The sequence below is a fragment of the Lasioglossum baleicum genome, chromosome 7 (assembly GCF_051020765.1).
Source record: "Lasioglossum baleicum chromosome 7, iyLasBale1, whole genome shotgun sequence".
In the NCBI taxonomy this organism is placed as follows: Eukaryota; Metazoa; Arthropoda; class Insecta; order Hymenoptera; family Halictidae; genus Lasioglossum; species Lasioglossum baleicum.
The window spans coordinates 15,962,684-15,979,730 of record NC_134935.1 but is presented as its reverse complement, the minus strand read 5'-3'; the positions used below and the strand labels follow the sequence as shown (position 1 = coordinate 15,979,730).

Genomic DNA, 17,047 nt, shown 5'->3' with positions numbered 1-17,047 from the left:
AAAGGGGCTTGAAAATCTTCTATATCCTAACAATCCCAAATGAAATGATTAGATTACGACATATAGGAGGCTACTTGTTGGTTTACGATAGATATTGCTATTGCTGTCGAAAGGTCTATTAAATTATCCTCAGCCATGAATTATAAACTCTCAAAAATTAAGAAATAATCCTCTGCAGATAATGCGTTGATTGCGTATCAATAATCATAAATTATTAAAAAAAACGCTGCGGATGAAAGTCACGGTGAATCGTATTGCGCGCTGAAATCCTTGAGGCACACGAGGCGAACCCCGTAGCGCGTTGTTGTGATCTAACATGGCGGAGTGTAGTGTTGTGGCTGTTCAGTGTCTATGTCAATTTTAGAGTGATTCTGCTTAATAAGAACGAAGGAACTGCCATGGTCGGCGATCACGGTACGGCGGAGGATCGAGCAAAATAGACGTGCGTGTGCGAGCGTTCGTATCACGAGAGGATCGAGATTAATTGCGCTGTTGTTTGTCGCGGGAACCGTATACAGCGGCGAGAGAGCACGCAGAGTGCCGTCTTCCCAGCAACGAAATTCTCTTCGGAGCTACTGGGAGAACGAGTTCCCACGCAGGATCGATTCCACGCACTATCGTGGTCTCTTAGGGTCTTGTAACCACGACACGTGAACGCGAGAACGCGCGCGACGTGAAGTTTTCCCGCGCGTCCCGTGAGCTTTTCTTGGCGCAAGAATCAAGGCTTATGCAACGAAGAGCGCATAAACATCTATTACGGTAAACAATCCCGTTCCGTCAACCGAGGTTCAAGGCATGCGAGCTACGCGACGGCTGATCGTCGCTCGTACGGTATCGCTCTAATTGATAACGAGGAGACCCCTGTCGATATCGTTTTAAATACGGAGGTATTTTACAATTAATAAAAATAAAAAAAAGCACGTATATATATACACATATATATAGAAGTGAATGGACATAGGCTAGCAAAGTCTGTCAGTGACTGGTTGCGAACAAGCAAGGATACCCTTATGGCGTTTTTGTTCGCTCAGACCGGTATCGTTGAATTGTTCAAATCGTCCGGAGAGCGTAGCTGTCTGCACTGGTCTTAAGAGATCCCTGCTGCCAAACGGTTGCTCATGTCCTGTAAGATAGATATTCTAACAAGAAGCCTTAATGGGTTACAAGAGAGCAATTGACGTATCGATATACGCAGACCGTTGCACATTCGTCGATTCATTGAGTTGAGGTAGCACATCTAACAATATTTTCAAAAGCCAAAGAGTCGGTGAAATTGGAAAGGGATGCGAGGTTGTTGGTGATTTTCTAGGACAGCGTGCATAAGTTAGCTTACAATATGACGGATACACGCAGAAGAGTAAAGCTGTACGCGCTTAATGCAGACAGACAATGGGACGATCGTGGCACGGGTCATGTATCCTCTTCGTACGTAGATAGATTGAAAGGAATTTCGCTTTTAGTCAGAGCTGAGAGTGATGGTTCTGTTTTGTTGGAAAGTAGAATACAACCTGACACTGCATATCAAAAACAGCAGGTAATGGCATTGTTATAAATTATGAATTTAAATAGAAGAAATACTAATTTTTCGTTGTAGAATATGAGAATATATAAATTATGGATGAACTGATTACAATAATTTGTTTTTCGTTTCAGGATACATTAATAGTATGGTCAGAAGGAGATAACTTTGATTTAGCCTTAAGTTTTCAAGAAAAGGCTGGCTGTGATGAGATTTGGGAGAAGATCTGCCAAGTTCAGGGCAAGGATCCGTCTGTGGAAATCACCCAGGATATTGTAGAAGAATCGGAAGATGAGCGGTTCGATGATATGCCGGATACTGCACCCCCCATAGAACTGCCTCCGTGTGAATTAAGCCGGTTGGAAGATATTAACGAATTAATAGGAAATTGTTTATCTTCTCAGATGAGGAAAGACAAGTTGGCGTTAGCATTAGAATCTGAGGGCTATATCAAGAAACTGTTGAATCTATTTCATACGTGCGAGGATTTGGAGAACATCGAAGGATTGCATCATCTCTATGACATATTCAAGAATATTTTCTTACTCAATAAGAACACTCTGTTTGAAGTAATGTTCAGCGATGACACGATCTTCGATGTTGTTGGTTGCCTGGAGTATGAGCCGACATTACCTCAGCCAAAGAGGCATAGAGAATACCTGCGACAGTTAGCCAGATTTAAGCAAGCGATTCCTATCACAAATGCGGAATTGTTGGCGAAGATACACCAGACGTACCGGGTTCAGTACATACAGGACGTAGTTTTACCAACGCCGAGCGTATTCGAGGACAACATGTTGAACACGTTGAGCAGCTTTATATTTTTTAATAAGGTCGAGATAGTGACCCTCATACAGGACGACGAGAAGTTTCTCACCGAATTGTTCCGTCAGTTAACGGACGAGGCAACATCCGATAGTAAACGACGGGATCTAGTTCTTTTCTTAAAGGAGTTTTGTAACTTTTCTCAGAATCTGCAGCCGCCAGGGAAGGAGGCCTTTTATAAAACTTTAACAGCCCTTGGTATTTTACCGGCACTGGAAATCACATTGGCAATGAACGATGCCCAAACGAAAACAGCCAGTATAGATATATTGACATACATCGTCGAGTATTCACCGAGCGTTGTCCGTGATTATACATTGCAACAAATAAACAATACAGAACAGGACCAAATGTTAATAAACGTGATCGTCGCTCAGCTGGTCGGCGACAGCGATCCGGAGCTGGGTGGAGCAGTGCAATTAGCTGGTGTGTTGCGACTGCTCCTCGATCCAGAAAATATGTTGGCTTCCGTTAACAAATCAGAAAAGACTGATTTCTTGAACTACTTCTATAAAAATAGTATTGGAACATTGATAGCGCCGCTGTTGGCGAACACGATTGGTGATCGACCGGCAAGAGAAGATTACAGAACAGTACAGCTTTTAGGATTGATCTTAGAGTTACTATCATTCTGCGTAGAGCATCATACATACCACATCAAGAATTGCATTCTGAACAAAGATCTGCTCAAACGGATACTGGTCTTGATGAAATCGACACACACGTTTCTAGTATTGTGCGCCTTGAGGTTTATGAGGAAAATAGTTGCTCTGAAGGACGAGTTTTATAATAGATACATCATCAAGGGAAACCTATTCGCACCTGTATTCGATGCATTTGTAAGAAACAACGGTAGATATAATCTATTAGATTCAGCTATTCTTGAAATGTTTGAGTTCATTAAATTGGTAAGTATACGCGAATTTTGCTGCTCCGAAGTGTCTTGTACAAAAATCTGTTTGTTTATGTGCTCGCTTGACTTTTCCAGGAGGACATCAAATCCTTATGTTCGCATGTTGTCGAGAATTTCTCCAAAGAACTAGAAGCAATCGATTATGTACAGACGTTCAAAGCTCTGAAATTGAGGTACGAACAGCATCAAGACAAACTGAAGGACAGAGACAGAGCGGCTCTTGACAGGTACATACAGCGATCTCTGAAGGGGGTGTTGCACTATTTTTAATAGTTTACTGTTCGCAAATATTTTAAAGTAACAAGTTCATTCGCACCGACTACAGCTGTATGTTCCGTAGTACACCGATTCGAAAAGAAGTTGTGGTTTGGCGTCCAAATGACAGAATAAAAAACCGATAGCTGTACGATTATGCATTCAGCTAGGGTTTCTGATTAAAAAGAAAAATGTTTTTCGATTCGGTCTATTCCATAGGGTTGTCTTTATCGCTACATAACCTCAAATATTTTCAATACTCTGTTCTAAATTGCTCATGAATGTGCCCACTATTGACGGTAGAAAATATCACGTTTACGTTTACTTAACCGAATTCGGAAAGAACCATTGATTTTAGTTGTCCAATAGTGCTATACCCCCTTAACCCCTTGCACTACGATTTTCTATACATTTACAACAATTAGAACTTCTCTGCCGTTTATAATTTCCTATAAGAGAAAGAAACTATATATGTATTAATATTTTCACTAATAGTTAAATATTGACAACAGAATTTCATTTCTGCGGACTGCGGACTTGCATTTATGACGAAAATGAGTAGTTCAGATGTAAAACAGTAAAAACATTTAAAGAAATTACAAATACTGCTGCATCACTAAAAACTTACTAAATTTTAGCACCTATATCTTGCAATTAATGCAGAAAATTTTTATATTTTGGATGGAGGTCTATAGTCTAATTATATGGCAGGGGGTTCAATCAATTTTGCATCGATGCGCTTGAAATTAATTTGTTAATATTCATGGTTGTTCAGTGTTCCATCCATATTGAGAAATAGTCGATACAGAAGGGACCAGAGACAGTTAGACGAAGAGGAGGAAATGTGGTTCAACGAAGAGGAAGACTTTGATGAGGGTGAGGCGGTCGTACCCGCAGCAGCAGCAGATCTTGTGCCTCCGGCTTCTGCTAAGAAACAGTCGTCAACTTCAAATTCTGCACTTAATCCTGCTCTTGCAGATTCGAAAAGCCACCATCAGCAGCAGCAACAGCAGCAGTCTGTGTTGAACAATAACACTGCTAACAATAACATTACCTCGCAGCAATCGCAAATCAATAACAGTACAGCAGCGACGAACGAGTCACCGATACCTTCGGAAGTTAATCCAAACTCGACTACTGGCACGGTGGAGAAAACTGGTACTGCATTATTTAAAAAGGTATATTCTTTTGTTCGTTGCGCTACAATCTACATCGTACTTTGCCACCGAGGCCTCTGCTACCATAATCTCGTCGAAAGGAGTTAATTACTTCGGCACAGATCTCAAAGAGAACACGAGAATACTTTTGAGAAGATTTGGAGCTAGACAAGACTAATTGCCATCACTTTAGGGTAATGCAACTGCTATACTTCGTCGCGCCTGCAATAGTTCCGCCATTCTACTAATGCACGAGCGACACAAGATTGGAACTTGGAATCTCACGTTGAAGTAGAGCTAATTTAATATATTTTCTATAACAATTTTTTATTAGATCTTTCTGATGGCTCCTGCTGTTCATTTTGGCAAAACATTACTCCGTTCAGATGGAGTAACTGCGACGATTTAGCTGATTATAGTTTTGGGTGAACCTGCAGAATGGGTCTCCGATTTCGATGATTTTTGGGTATATAAAGAAATCTCAACATTTCGAACAACTTTCCCTTTCTACCACTACAGTAAATTTTGTCTAAAAGAAAAAGTTGTTCGAAATATCGGATCTACAAGATATCCAAAAATCATCGTAATCGGAGGGTAGGTAGTTGTTCTGGAGTTTCACCTAGTTTAGCATTTTGCGGTACTCTCTTCGTAACTGTGAAAAAGTTAGAGTTGTATCCCTGGACCGAGGAACACTACAAAGAACGTAGTAGCTCCTCTGTAAATGTGACTCTGCAGACCCAAAGTTTTCACAGTTACGGATCAAGTACTGTACATTCGAACATTGTCGAAGAGAGAACTCGCATTGCAGCGAGCGAGTTCGGGCTCAGTTCAAGATGCACATTAAACGGATGATTTTTCAGGGTTTGGTGGATTACGAGGCCGACTCAGACGAGGAGGACGAGGACACGGAGGTGACGCCTACGCCGAAGCGGCCGAGATTGTCATAGTAGATTGAACCGCTGCTACCATTTCTGGCTACCACTACGTGCACAAAGGACTCGAGATCCGGAGACAGTACAATCAGCCCGTCTTTTTTTCTAAACAGAAAGAGGAAGAAGAAGAAGAAGAGAACGAAGATCGGTTCTTCTTGAAGTGAGTGGACGCCCGCGTGGAGGCTCAGGTGGTTTTACAAATGAAAGTGGTGGAACAGAGTAAATTGCTATACCTCTTTGTGTGTCTCGGGTTTGTGTATATTACACGAGAGAGAGAGAGAGAGTGAGAGTGAAAGAGAGCGAACGAGAGAGAGAGAGAGAGAATATTGGTAATCGAACGTGCAGGTGGGTGAAAAGGTCCGAGAAATGGGGGCGTACACACACACGTGGCCGAGAGAGGGGGGGAGGAGAGAGAGAGAAATAAAGAAACAAACAAACAAACAGGAGAGCAAAGGGAAACACGGAAGGAGAATGGAGCCAACGCGAATACATACACGGAAAGGAAGAGAGAACTTTCTTGTGCCGGAGAAGAACGTCGTAACCGACGTTCACATAGTGAACACAAGGTCGCGTTTGCGGCCGCACGATGAAATATCGCATAACCGCCCCCGCGAATACGCGTTGATCGCTGGTTTAAGAAAACAAACAAACAAAAAGGAAAACGATTCGCAAAACAAATATATAGTCCATTCCACGCTGTCTGGATGAAACAACACCCCGTTGTACTGGGAGAGAAAGAGAGGATGAGAGAGAGAGAGAAAATCATTTCGCGATTAACAGGCTAAGAAACTCTAGCCAGGCCTAGTGGTTCTTACGAGACGCAGAGCGTTCTAAGCGCGCGCTTAGATCCCATATAACGATTCAAACGAGGAAGCAAAGCAAAACGAACGCGAGGTGGTATCGTGACTGTACGTTGTACGCATCTATCGCATCTATCATGGAAACGAGAACGATAAATGAACGAAAGGAAACCCGTTAACTATGTATAAAAATGCAATGCATACCAACAAACGAAAATTCACCATGTAAAGGTACATGATGTCCCGCACAAAAAACAACCGAGTGTTTTTGTTTTCGCCATCCATCAATTTTCTTATTCACGTGATAGGTAAATTGAAAAATTAATTAACAACCTTGTGTCTCCTCGACGCATGGACTGAGGGAACGGGGCGGGGAAGGGCTGGGGAGGGGGGGAAATTATACATAGACATCATGAAAACTTTATCCGATTCGAAAGAAATAACAAAAGAAACAAAAAAAAAGATCACACAGAAAGAAGTAGTATTTAGTTTGTATATATATGTATATTTGTAACGATTGTAAAACAACCATTCGTGGGTTAAGCAGAGTATAATGCGATTCCTTTACTATACATTCAGTTCCCTTTTAAGGTTCTTTCAACGAGCTTTTCGGTTGTCAATGTAAGTAGTAGAAATTGTACAATAAACATTTGATTTGTGTATATTCACCAGTTTGCACTTCATGCCCGATAATTATTAATCCTTGACGTGGAAACGAAGCAAAACAAAAAAAAGAAAGAGAGGAAGAACGAGAAAAAACGAAAACCAGAACGAAAGATCAAGTGTCTTGCATCGAATAAAAACCGATCTGTTCTATTAGCATAAATGATTCGTGAATCGTGTATGGGCAGAATAGAGGCCGTGTGGTGTCCCGTGTTTTGTAAAAAGAAAAATCTAACAAGCGGAGAGAAACACGTTAATTAATTGTACGCAATCCGATTCTCGTGGAATTTTTATTGTAACGTTGCGCCACTTCGTTGACACGATTTTTAATCGAAATTTGATTCATTAATTATTTTGGTATATTAATTTAATGAAATGACGAGGTGAATATAGCGAAAAATTCTTAGATGGATGCTTCACACGGAAGAATTGATTTTATCTTTTCGAAACGCGCCGATTATTGTCATATCACGACGAAGCCGAACGTTCACCGAATCTAACTCAGCTCCAGATAATGTCTACTCGATTTTCCGTTCGAACGAACTCGACTACCGTTACAACCGAGAAAGCTGATGTTTTAAGAGTCTGATAACTACATACACACACACACACTTATCTTCTTTATTCTTTGTCGTTTTGTTTGTCTAATCCGAGATTGGTCTCACCGTTGTTCTATAGACCGTTTACTTTCGATGTGCGCCCAGACTGATTTCAGTTGACCCGATGATAGAGCAAAAAAAAAAGAACGAGATAAGTATTATAAGCTAATGTATAGATTTTTCACGACGCGCGCCCCCGATAACCGAATAGAGTTTTTAAGACTGCTTTAGAAACTGTTTGTATGTTGGACATTTCGTAAATAGCATACGTGCATACGTATGCACGCATAAAACTACGCATACACAGAGCCCCCGCCGGTTTTCACGTCTGAACTGTATACCAGTATGCTCTACGGATCAAAATAAACAAACAATGTTGTGTAAACACGAGCTTATCGAGCATTTCATTTACGCTTTCGTGACACGGGTCTTTTCCGAGAGCGAAACTGAAACGAACTTTCTCTCGACTCGTTTCATTTTCATAATATTCTCACCGTTTCATTCTGAATGAAATATTTCTCTTTAGCGATAAATCTCTTTAGAATAATTCTCCTTACTTTTAAGCCTTATTTATTTTAATCTCTTCTCTCAAATTATCTCCGAAATCACAGATAAATTTCTATCGTATTTTAATGGATTCAAGAATGTATCAAATATGAACTTGCTTATACATTTATATGAGAGAAAAATTCAACTGGAATTTATCTTATGATTTATTTTTCTATGGAGGAGTCTTCTTTTCTTCAATTATATATAAATATATATATATAGATCTATATATTTTTCCCGAGCGAAAGATATCGACGTCTCAAATATACAGAGTTGTATTCATGCACGTTTGTTTTATTTGTACCCGTAGATCGCAACGGAGCCGTTCATTCGTCAGAACCAGGGACACCCTATATATATTAACTTCCGGAACACGGATTCCGGAAGTTGGTTCAGTCATGTCACAGAAGCAGAACCTGTGAATATCAAAGTAGGCAAATTCACTGGAGCTGAATACGATATATATGTACATAAAATTAAACTAACAAAATATGAAATGAAAGAGTTCAACTTGGACTGATCACAGAAAGAAAAAAATGGGGAATGGGGGGAAAGCGAGAAAGAGAGAGAGAGAGTGAGAGAGAATGAGAGAAAGGACGCGAGCGAGAGTGGATTGTAACAAAAGCTAATTATTAATATAATTAAGAGGATATCGAGTAATGTTGTTCTTTATGTGTTTTACATGTATTCACAATTTATATTCGATAACAATGGGACGAAACGATAAAAGTTAGAGAAGAATGGAACGTTCGCGTGGATTAAAAAAAAAAGATGAAAATGGGAATATGTAAGTAATGCGAGAAAATCGGAGGAAGGAAGAGGCGGTGAATCGATATCTAAGTGATACTAGAGTAAAAGAGCGCGTGTACGCTATTTAAGCTAAATTTAACACAATACTTATATGGAGTGTTTCAGACTTGTTCGTTGTCGCGACGCTTTCATTGCTGTTTTATTTAAGGGGTCTTTCTGCTTCGACTAGGCTCGTCGATTGGAATTTTTTTCGAATTTCGCGCCTCCTTTTCGCCAGCAATTTTATTTGTAACATTTCTTTCAGTTACTCTCAGTCAAAAATTCGTATTTTAATTTTATTTTCACAAAAAGAGTGCACTCGTTCCTTCATAAAATTCTAGTCATTAAGGAACCCATTAACCAGTCCAAAAAGGATTTAAAGAGAGATAACGATCTCGGTATGACGATTGCATTACATACAAGAATAAAGTTTCAAGTGTTGGACGTTTTATTCGATCTTTGAGCGCAAATGCTTTGAATCAGGAGGGAAATAGGGTTAAAAGAATTCTGTTCTTTAAACGCCTGAAGCAGGAAGATCCCTTAACGTGATCGTGCCCGTGCTTTCGCCGGTGCTTCTCGAATCTATTAATCGTAACCGATAATTACGTTGGTATGTATATTTCGTTCTCTGTTCTATCCGTACTAACGAGGTATTTTTGGTGCAAGCCGAAGCTTCCCTATGTTTCCAACAGGAACACGTTACTCGAGTATTCGAGGGAGAGGGGGGAGGTGGGAGATACAGCGTTATACTTTTCTTCGTGGAAGGATACACGAATCGCTGTAACTTTGTTTCAACCTAGTTTCCGTTTCTCGTGCGAGCAAATACCGTGAACGCCCTGCGACGGAACCCTGTCTCCACGGACTGCGAAACTTTGTGCGAATTCTACGAATTTCAGCTGGAACAAGGTCACGTTTCCATTCGACTATTTATTTTGCAGTTATTGAAATCACCAGATTGCTCTTCTGGGAAATTACCGAATGAATTTATATATTTACACGAGCACGTGGAACATACATTGCGCGAAGTTTAAATTAATTTTGTAGGTTTAAAAGATTAATTAATCTGCGAGAAATTCTTCCGACGAGTCTGCTGCGAAGAAACTGGAGATAACAAAGTGCACTCCACGGATGGAAGATGAAATGGAACTGTATTAAAGTTTAGTTTTTATTGGCGTTAAATCTGACACTTTTGAATTTGTTCACGGGGTTTCACGGATCCGATTCTCTCTTTAATTAGATGTACAAATTAATTCTAGACCTTCGCAATCGATCAATAATAATCTAGTTTTTATAGACGATCTCGTAGAAGATTCAACGATCACTAGATCGTGGATTTTATACATTTATGGCGAAGATGTGTGGGTGAAATTGAAAATAGAGAAAAAAGCAGCAATTTAATAAGTCAATGTTATGCGTACAACCTATTAAAATTATTATCAGAAATTTTTCTGTAACTCTTCTGTGTTGGTAACCTGGTATAATTCTTCTAATATATTTTTACTGTTTTAACACTTTACCCACCGGAAGCCTATTAATAGGATTTTCAATAATTGTGCTGTACCAAAAGAAAGCATAGGAAACTTTCTTTTACATTGCAATCTTAAATGAAACTATTAGATGACGTTATTGAGGGTGACTTGTTAGCTCACAATGAAAATTGCTGTTGCTATTGAAGGCTCCATTAAAAAGTGTCTAGCCATTTACCATAGATTTTTCAAAATTATGTAATAATCACCGGTCGGTAATGTGTTAAATTACACCCACTCTTTTTTGCCATAAATGCATAAAATCCGCTGTCTATTAATTATCAGTCGAATGAAAGATTATTTCGAAGATGGCGTACATGCAGAGAAAGTGACGAAGATTATTTTCTACAGTACAATGCATCACCTCTATCGCGTGTAAATATAATCAAGAGATTCACGAGTGAAGGGGCTACGAATTCAATTTGTACATTTAATAGTCTGTTCGAGCCGAAGTATTCACTGTCTAAATAGAAGTATAATATTATTCCGGGATTATTCGTTATAGCAGGTGTGTTTGATATGTAACCGAGCCCCGTTCATTGTTGAGACTAATTCCTTTGTTTTGGTGTTTCCTTGCCGATCGAGAGAGAACTCTAAAACATTCTGTGTAAGATCAGTGCCGAGTGCCGAGGTCGCAATCGATATAGAAAACTTTTACAGCCGTCGCATCGATGTAATGTTGATTACACGATTAAATGAGAGAGAAAGTGAGAGAGTGAGAGTGAGAGAGATAGTGAGAGCAAGAGAATGAATGATAAAGAGAGAGAGAGAGAGAGAGAGAGAAAGAAAAGCATTGCACACATTGTACAATACCACGTGTTAATAATATAATGCGTTCCCCTTTGTATGCACACATATGTATATGTATAGAAATATATATAAAAGAACAGAAAATCGAACGCTTTTTGTCTCTGGAAAATATTTATATATATACGTATATGTGTGCATATCTTGCGGACGCACTCATACATATATATACACAGACAAAAAGACACCTTTTTATATGAGAAGCTATTCGTAAAACGTGTGAATTAAGGACAAGCATATGGGGCAAAAAAAAATGAAGAAGAAGATACATGAATCGTTCTGTGTGTAGTATGATAATAGTTGAATGGAGAGCACGTGAGAAATATTTTACATTTTATTCCAGTAAAGCGTGGATGATCGGACAAGCTATGATTTGTAGGGATCGAGTGGAGGACTTGTGGCGGGCTGCAAGCGATTATTCGAATTTGATCGGATTTTCTGAATTCTGGAAAACTGTAAGATAGTCTTCGTCTTGTTGGTAATTGTGTATTTGAGTTGGCGCAACCGTGGCAGGAAGTGTTCGTCTGATTAGATGATGTTATCTATTGATAGTAATTTTAGAAAAAGATAAATGCGATTTTGTTGATGTTCGTCTATGATAAAATCTCAAACAATACGAGCAATCTGTTTTTTCTTTTTGACACCATGACAACGTACAAATTTTGCTTAAAATATTTTTTTATGCAGTCAACAATTTACGAGCAGTTTTAATTTATAATAAGAAACTTCTTGAAGCAGAGTCACACTATCTGAAGGGGTGCACGTAACGACGAAGGAAAGTATCTTTTCTCGAGGTCATTTCTTAGCGAGATTTCAAGGTCGTTGTTACATTTTTCAATGAAACTTGGTTCTGGAGCGTGAGATTTTGTGTCTTCGAGTTGCAGGAATTTTCTTACATTCGTAACAAAAGTTCAGGCTACAGGGGGTTCAGAAATGACCTTGAGCTACCTACCCCTAGAGATAGTGCAGAATACTATTCTTCATTTTGAATCTTCGGCCAAATGTTTACTCCGAGAACTGCAATGGAATGCTTTCTGCCAAGCGTTGTCAGCGATTTTGGATTTCGTAAAATGTCAGTGAATTTTTTGTGAAAATATCATTGTTGCGTTCCGCCACGAATTCGAAATTCCGTTCCGCGGTAATCGAACGGCTAAGGCGTGCGAGAATGATAAATGTGTGTGTTACACGGGATAGAAAGTGTGTTGTAGAAGTGCGGAGAATATTTAATTAAATAAAAACCTAAAATTAGACGAATTGGTTAACGAACGGAGTTGTATAACTTACCTCGAGACACGGCCCGCCTCGGCGGGAAAGAGGCCGTTCTGCGATTGTTACCGGTTTATTTCGTTCCACTGTCATTGTGATTTATACGATCTACGCAGCTAGACAATTATATGTACAAAAGACTTTTTCCAACGAGTGTCCGAGCTGATTATTCTTTTTCCGAAGCGTTTTTTCTCTTTCACATCGCCTCGCCGATCGCACTGTTCAAATTCCGGTCTGCAACTTCGGGTGAATAAATTTCTGACTTCTCTTAATTCTTACCCAAATGTAACTCTATAAATCTACTTTTTTCATTCTTGTCTTTATCCTTATTATTTACGAGAAAATCAATTTTCAAGAGAAATCGTGAATGTTCAACTTTGTGCAATTTTTGTGCTGTGCCAGTGAGAGCTTTGCAGTTCTAATTTGAGTGGTGGTATTCTGTGGACTCTCCCGAACAAGATGATACAGTTTAATGTTACGTTACAAGTGCAGAAAAGTTTTTAAATAATAGTTAAAGTGAAAAGAAATTACAGAAATTTTTCGGAAACTGTTTTGTTTCGAAAGATTCTTTTATTCGAGTGTTACATCTATTATCCGAAGTAATCAGTGCTTGATCTAATTTATTTCTCAATCAGGAACGTTGACTCAACGTTACAAATCCGAGAAACAGTTTATGTTGAACAGTGTTATCGCGTCGCGTTTCACAGACAGGTTGGGAAATCGGATGAGACTTTACAGAGCTAGGAGCATACTTGAACGGTAGGCTAACTGTTCCTTTATTCGTATAGTTAGTATTTATTATAAAGTAGGACTCTTCGTCCTTTATTCTAGTTTCATCTCAGCGGCACACCGACATCTCACACGCTGGAAACTTATGCAGGTGGTGATCCTGCGACGGTAGCGCTCGATAAACTTTTATTGAAATGTTTCAACAAAGTTTTCGTAAAATTACAATAAAATTCGTAAATCGGTATCTGCCCTGCCAGCCTAGAATTTATTAATTCTAGTTCAGCAGTTCGACCGAAACGTTTCTTTCTCGCAAAATGGAGTTTCCAGAATGTACTCCTAGAAAACAATCTCTAAAACATCGCCCTAAAATAATTAAATAAAAAAAATTAAATTCCCTACTTGTCAACTTAAAAACATAGTCACTAAATTCTCTTTTTGTGAACTAAATTCTTTTCTAAGAATTAATTTTCCGGACACTCATCTCAAACGAAATCATTTCTGCTTTCCACAGGTGTGCTCAATCGTTCATATCGATCTCATTTCTCACTCCAGCTACGTACAAAAAATCATGGAGTTTGCTGAAATGCCAATGAAAATGAACGTGAAAGTCCGACAAAAGAAGGTATGTAGTTCCACTGTACAAAAAATCCCGAAGTATGCTAAATCACGGTGGCCGTGACAGTGAAAGAGTCTTGCGTTCTGCATAAGTTTCAACTTCCTCGGACTCTGTCAGCTAAAAGTCTTATCTAAGATGTCCTCTTAATCATTAAGGCTTTTCGAGTAGACTCTACAAGATAAACTTGTTATATTACCCTGTTCGATTTGCGCAGGGTAGTCAAGTTTCTAGGGCTTATCACTATTTCGCATGAGTACGGACTACTTCGGCTTGCAGGCGAGCTGCCAGTGCTTTCCGCACCTGGAGGATAGAGGGTTCTAGGGGTTCAGGTAATTTTAGCTCCTGTTCCCCCTTTATCGTCGCCTGTGCGACCTTCCGGGCCGAGCTCGGCCTTGTCGAGTTCATTTCCAACCTGTGGCTCCTGGCCTCCTTCTTCAGGGCCACCAGCTTGTCCCTTCGGGCCTTCAAGTAGGCCTGCCTCTTCTTGATCTCCTCTTCCGAAATCTGCAACAGTGATCACATTCGTAAAAATGAAGATCTGGAGTGTTTTCCAAAATTGAATTTACATTTTGGTCCTCCGGTTTGGATTCATCCGAAGACACCGAAGTGGATGGAGTGATTCGGTCAATTTTTTTAGGAATTTTCGGTCCTTCTACCTCCTCCTCTTCTTCGTCTTCTTCTTCCTCCTCTATTTCTTCGATTCCTGGAGACGAGATCTCGGATTTCGGACTCTTCTCACCCATTTCTTCTCGCGAAGCTTTCAGAGCTTCCTCTAAAAGAGCTCTCTCGGTGTTATATTTCTCTGCGAGGCGTTCGTGTTCCTTGATCAACGTGGTTTCCGACGATAGATCCTGATCCTCTTCTGAATCGTCTTCCATAGCGTGCTTTCTGAAGATAAAACGTGGTTATTATAATTTAATTTTTCTAGCAGATAGCGACCGAGATTAGGCGAGTTTCTGACAGGGATTTTCCAATAATTCCAAGTGAGATTACGGTAGAGTGCGATTTTTGAGGTCGATTTTGATCTTTCAAAAGTTTAAACATTTCTACGGGAACACATTTTTAAGTTGATTCGAAGCAACCTCTCAGAATCTAGTCATTCTTTTGGATTTGTCGATTTTTTCTTATGATTTCGAATTTTCCTGTGAATCTAAATCGGTCTATCACAAAGTGCGGACCTCCATCTTTAATTTAAGCCTTCGGAAGTTACAGAATCCCAGCCGGAAAGAATTTTAAAATCGAATTGAAGCAAACATCTTCGGAGCTTACTGAATGATTTCTTCCATAACCAAAGTGTCATCGTTCGATCCATCTGCCTCGTACACGAACGATGCAGGTGTGAGGCCATACTTCTGCTCGATCATGTTCAAAGCCTGCAACTGCAGCTCCAAGTTCTTCTGCGTCATCATCCGCTTAAATATCTCGTACTCGTTCGCTGCCCATATCTGCTCGAACAAGTTCTGAAACACAGCAGCGAACAAATCGAAACATGCTAGAAATTTACAAGGGACATTATCCAGGTGAACAAATTATTTGTTTGAACAATATTTGAAAAATTCAACATTTTTGTGAAACCTAAATTTGTATAATATAATTATATATAGTATTATGTATAATATACATACTCCTTTATTTTTAATGGCACAAAAAAATATTTATGGCATAATTTTAATGGTGTCGAAGGAGGAATATCATGAAAGAACAATTTTTATTTGTCCGGTTATGTAATCGGTACCCTAATAATCGTTTCTTGATTGATACACGCATTTTCAAGAAAACATCTGAGAAAAACTTTTATTTTTTTGTGTACACAATCTGAATATGCAATAAAAAAATACCAGGTCCCATTTAAAAAAACGACTTTCGGTCAGAAAATCTCATTTCCGGTTAGTACCGGAAATTGCAACTACCCCCATTCGATAGAGCGTACTTGAATTAGTTACTAAAATTTTTATAAACAAGCCTCTAGCTCATCGGGAAGTTAGTTTAAAATAAATTGCAAAATTTGCCACCGAACAAACAAGAAAGCGACCTAATAAAAACGTGGTAAAAATCACTTTCTACCACTTTCATAGGGGTGGACGGTGGTTTAGGACACCCCGTACATTTGTATAATATGTATAATCATCTGAAATGATTCTAAAACAGGGGCCATACCTGCTGGAACTGTATCGGCATTCTCGTATACTTGTTCACGGTGCAAGCATTCTCAAACTGTTCCGGAGTGATCCCTATGTCCTCCATGAAACAACCAAGCAGCAGATCCACCAGGTTTTTGTACTCTTGATAAGTCTTCCGGTACTCGTTGCTGTCTTCGACATCCGCTTCGAATACTTGAGTAATTCGCGACAAAACGAGATAGTTCAGAAAGAAGATTGACAAAACAACACGTGAAATTAATTAAACATATGAAATAAAATTATCTTTACAATAATCGCGAATTAAAACATTTCAAACCTGTCATTTTGACAGTTCACTTAGGCTCCAGTGTCAAACAAACTATTACCAAAAAATCTCTGCTCTACAAAAATTTACGATCCAGATATAAAAAATGAGTGACCCAACAAACATCGTAGAATTTCCAGGAAAGGTCAAGATCAGCGAAATAGCGTCCTGTGTGTCATCCTAATCGTCTAAATAAGTTTGAACTTACTGAGCGACTTCTCTTCGATGAAGGTGATCAAAGGCGCCGACCATATTGGTCCCTGAAGAAACCCGATCAACGAGTCGAAGACCCAGGCGCTGTCCTCCTTGTCGTTCATTTTACTTTCCGAAATAACGATTCAATTTATTTACTTGCGATTTAGCAGCACGGTAAAATGTATACGTTCGTGTTCGTCATGGCGTAGTCATAGTGACCACGGGCAAAACACTTTGGCCGCAGACTTGCGCCGTCGTCGGTCGTCTTCGCATTTTAACTTTCCATCGTTTATTCGGGCAACAGATTTATTTCTCGTACAGAAAAAGAAAACATCGAAAAAACAACATGTTCTGCTTCTCTCGCGGTTTATTCGCTGTGTAACGCTCTCTATGTTACATGTATATTTATAATCAAAGTAAAAGAAGACGTATGGAGAGAGTAACGATATAATTGACGTTGGT

The 17,047-nt window shown here is 39.4% G+C and overlaps 2 protein-coding genes across 3 annotated transcripts; one reads left to right on the top strand and one right to left on the bottom strand.

The window, feature by feature from the left end:
- The first annotated feature begins 289 nt into the window (after window positions 1–289).
- On the top strand, window positions 290–8,048 carry Flfl (serine/threonine-protein phosphatase 4 regulatory subunit 3 flfl). 2 transcript variants are annotated; one of them, XM_076428037.1, is made up of 6 exons: window positions 290–1,534; window positions 1,654–3,252; window positions 3,333–3,484; window positions 4,288–4,388; window positions 4,491–4,690; window positions 5,530–8,048. In XM_076428037.1, exons 1-6 carry the CDS (start codon window positions 1,337–1,339, stop codon window positions 5,614–5,616), a joined length of 2,337 nt encoding a protein of 778 aa, XP_076284152.1. In that variant the 5' UTR covers window positions 290–1,336; the 3' UTR covers window positions 5,617–8,048. The 2 variants fall into 2 exon arrangements, with proteins under 2 accessions (XP_076284152.1, XP_076284151.1); XM_076428036.1 differs by having other exon boundaries at window positions 4,288–4,690.
- Window positions 8,049–12,396: 4,348 nt separating this feature from the next.
- LOC143210835 (cilia- and flagella-associated protein 36) lies at window positions 12,397–17,018 on the bottom strand. The gene is made up of 5 exons (XM_076428055.1): window positions 16,599–17,018; window positions 16,103–16,278; window positions 15,215–15,405; window positions 14,512–14,833; window positions 12,397–14,449 (listed from the first exon to the last, which is right to left on the bottom strand). Exons 1-5 carry the CDS (start codon window positions 16,705–16,707, stop codon window positions 14,186–14,188), a joined length of 1,062 nt encoding a protein of 353 aa, XP_076284170.1. The 5' UTR covers window positions 16,708–17,018; the 3' UTR covers window positions 12,397–14,185.
- Between the last annotated feature and the right edge of the window lie 29 nt (window positions 17,019–17,047).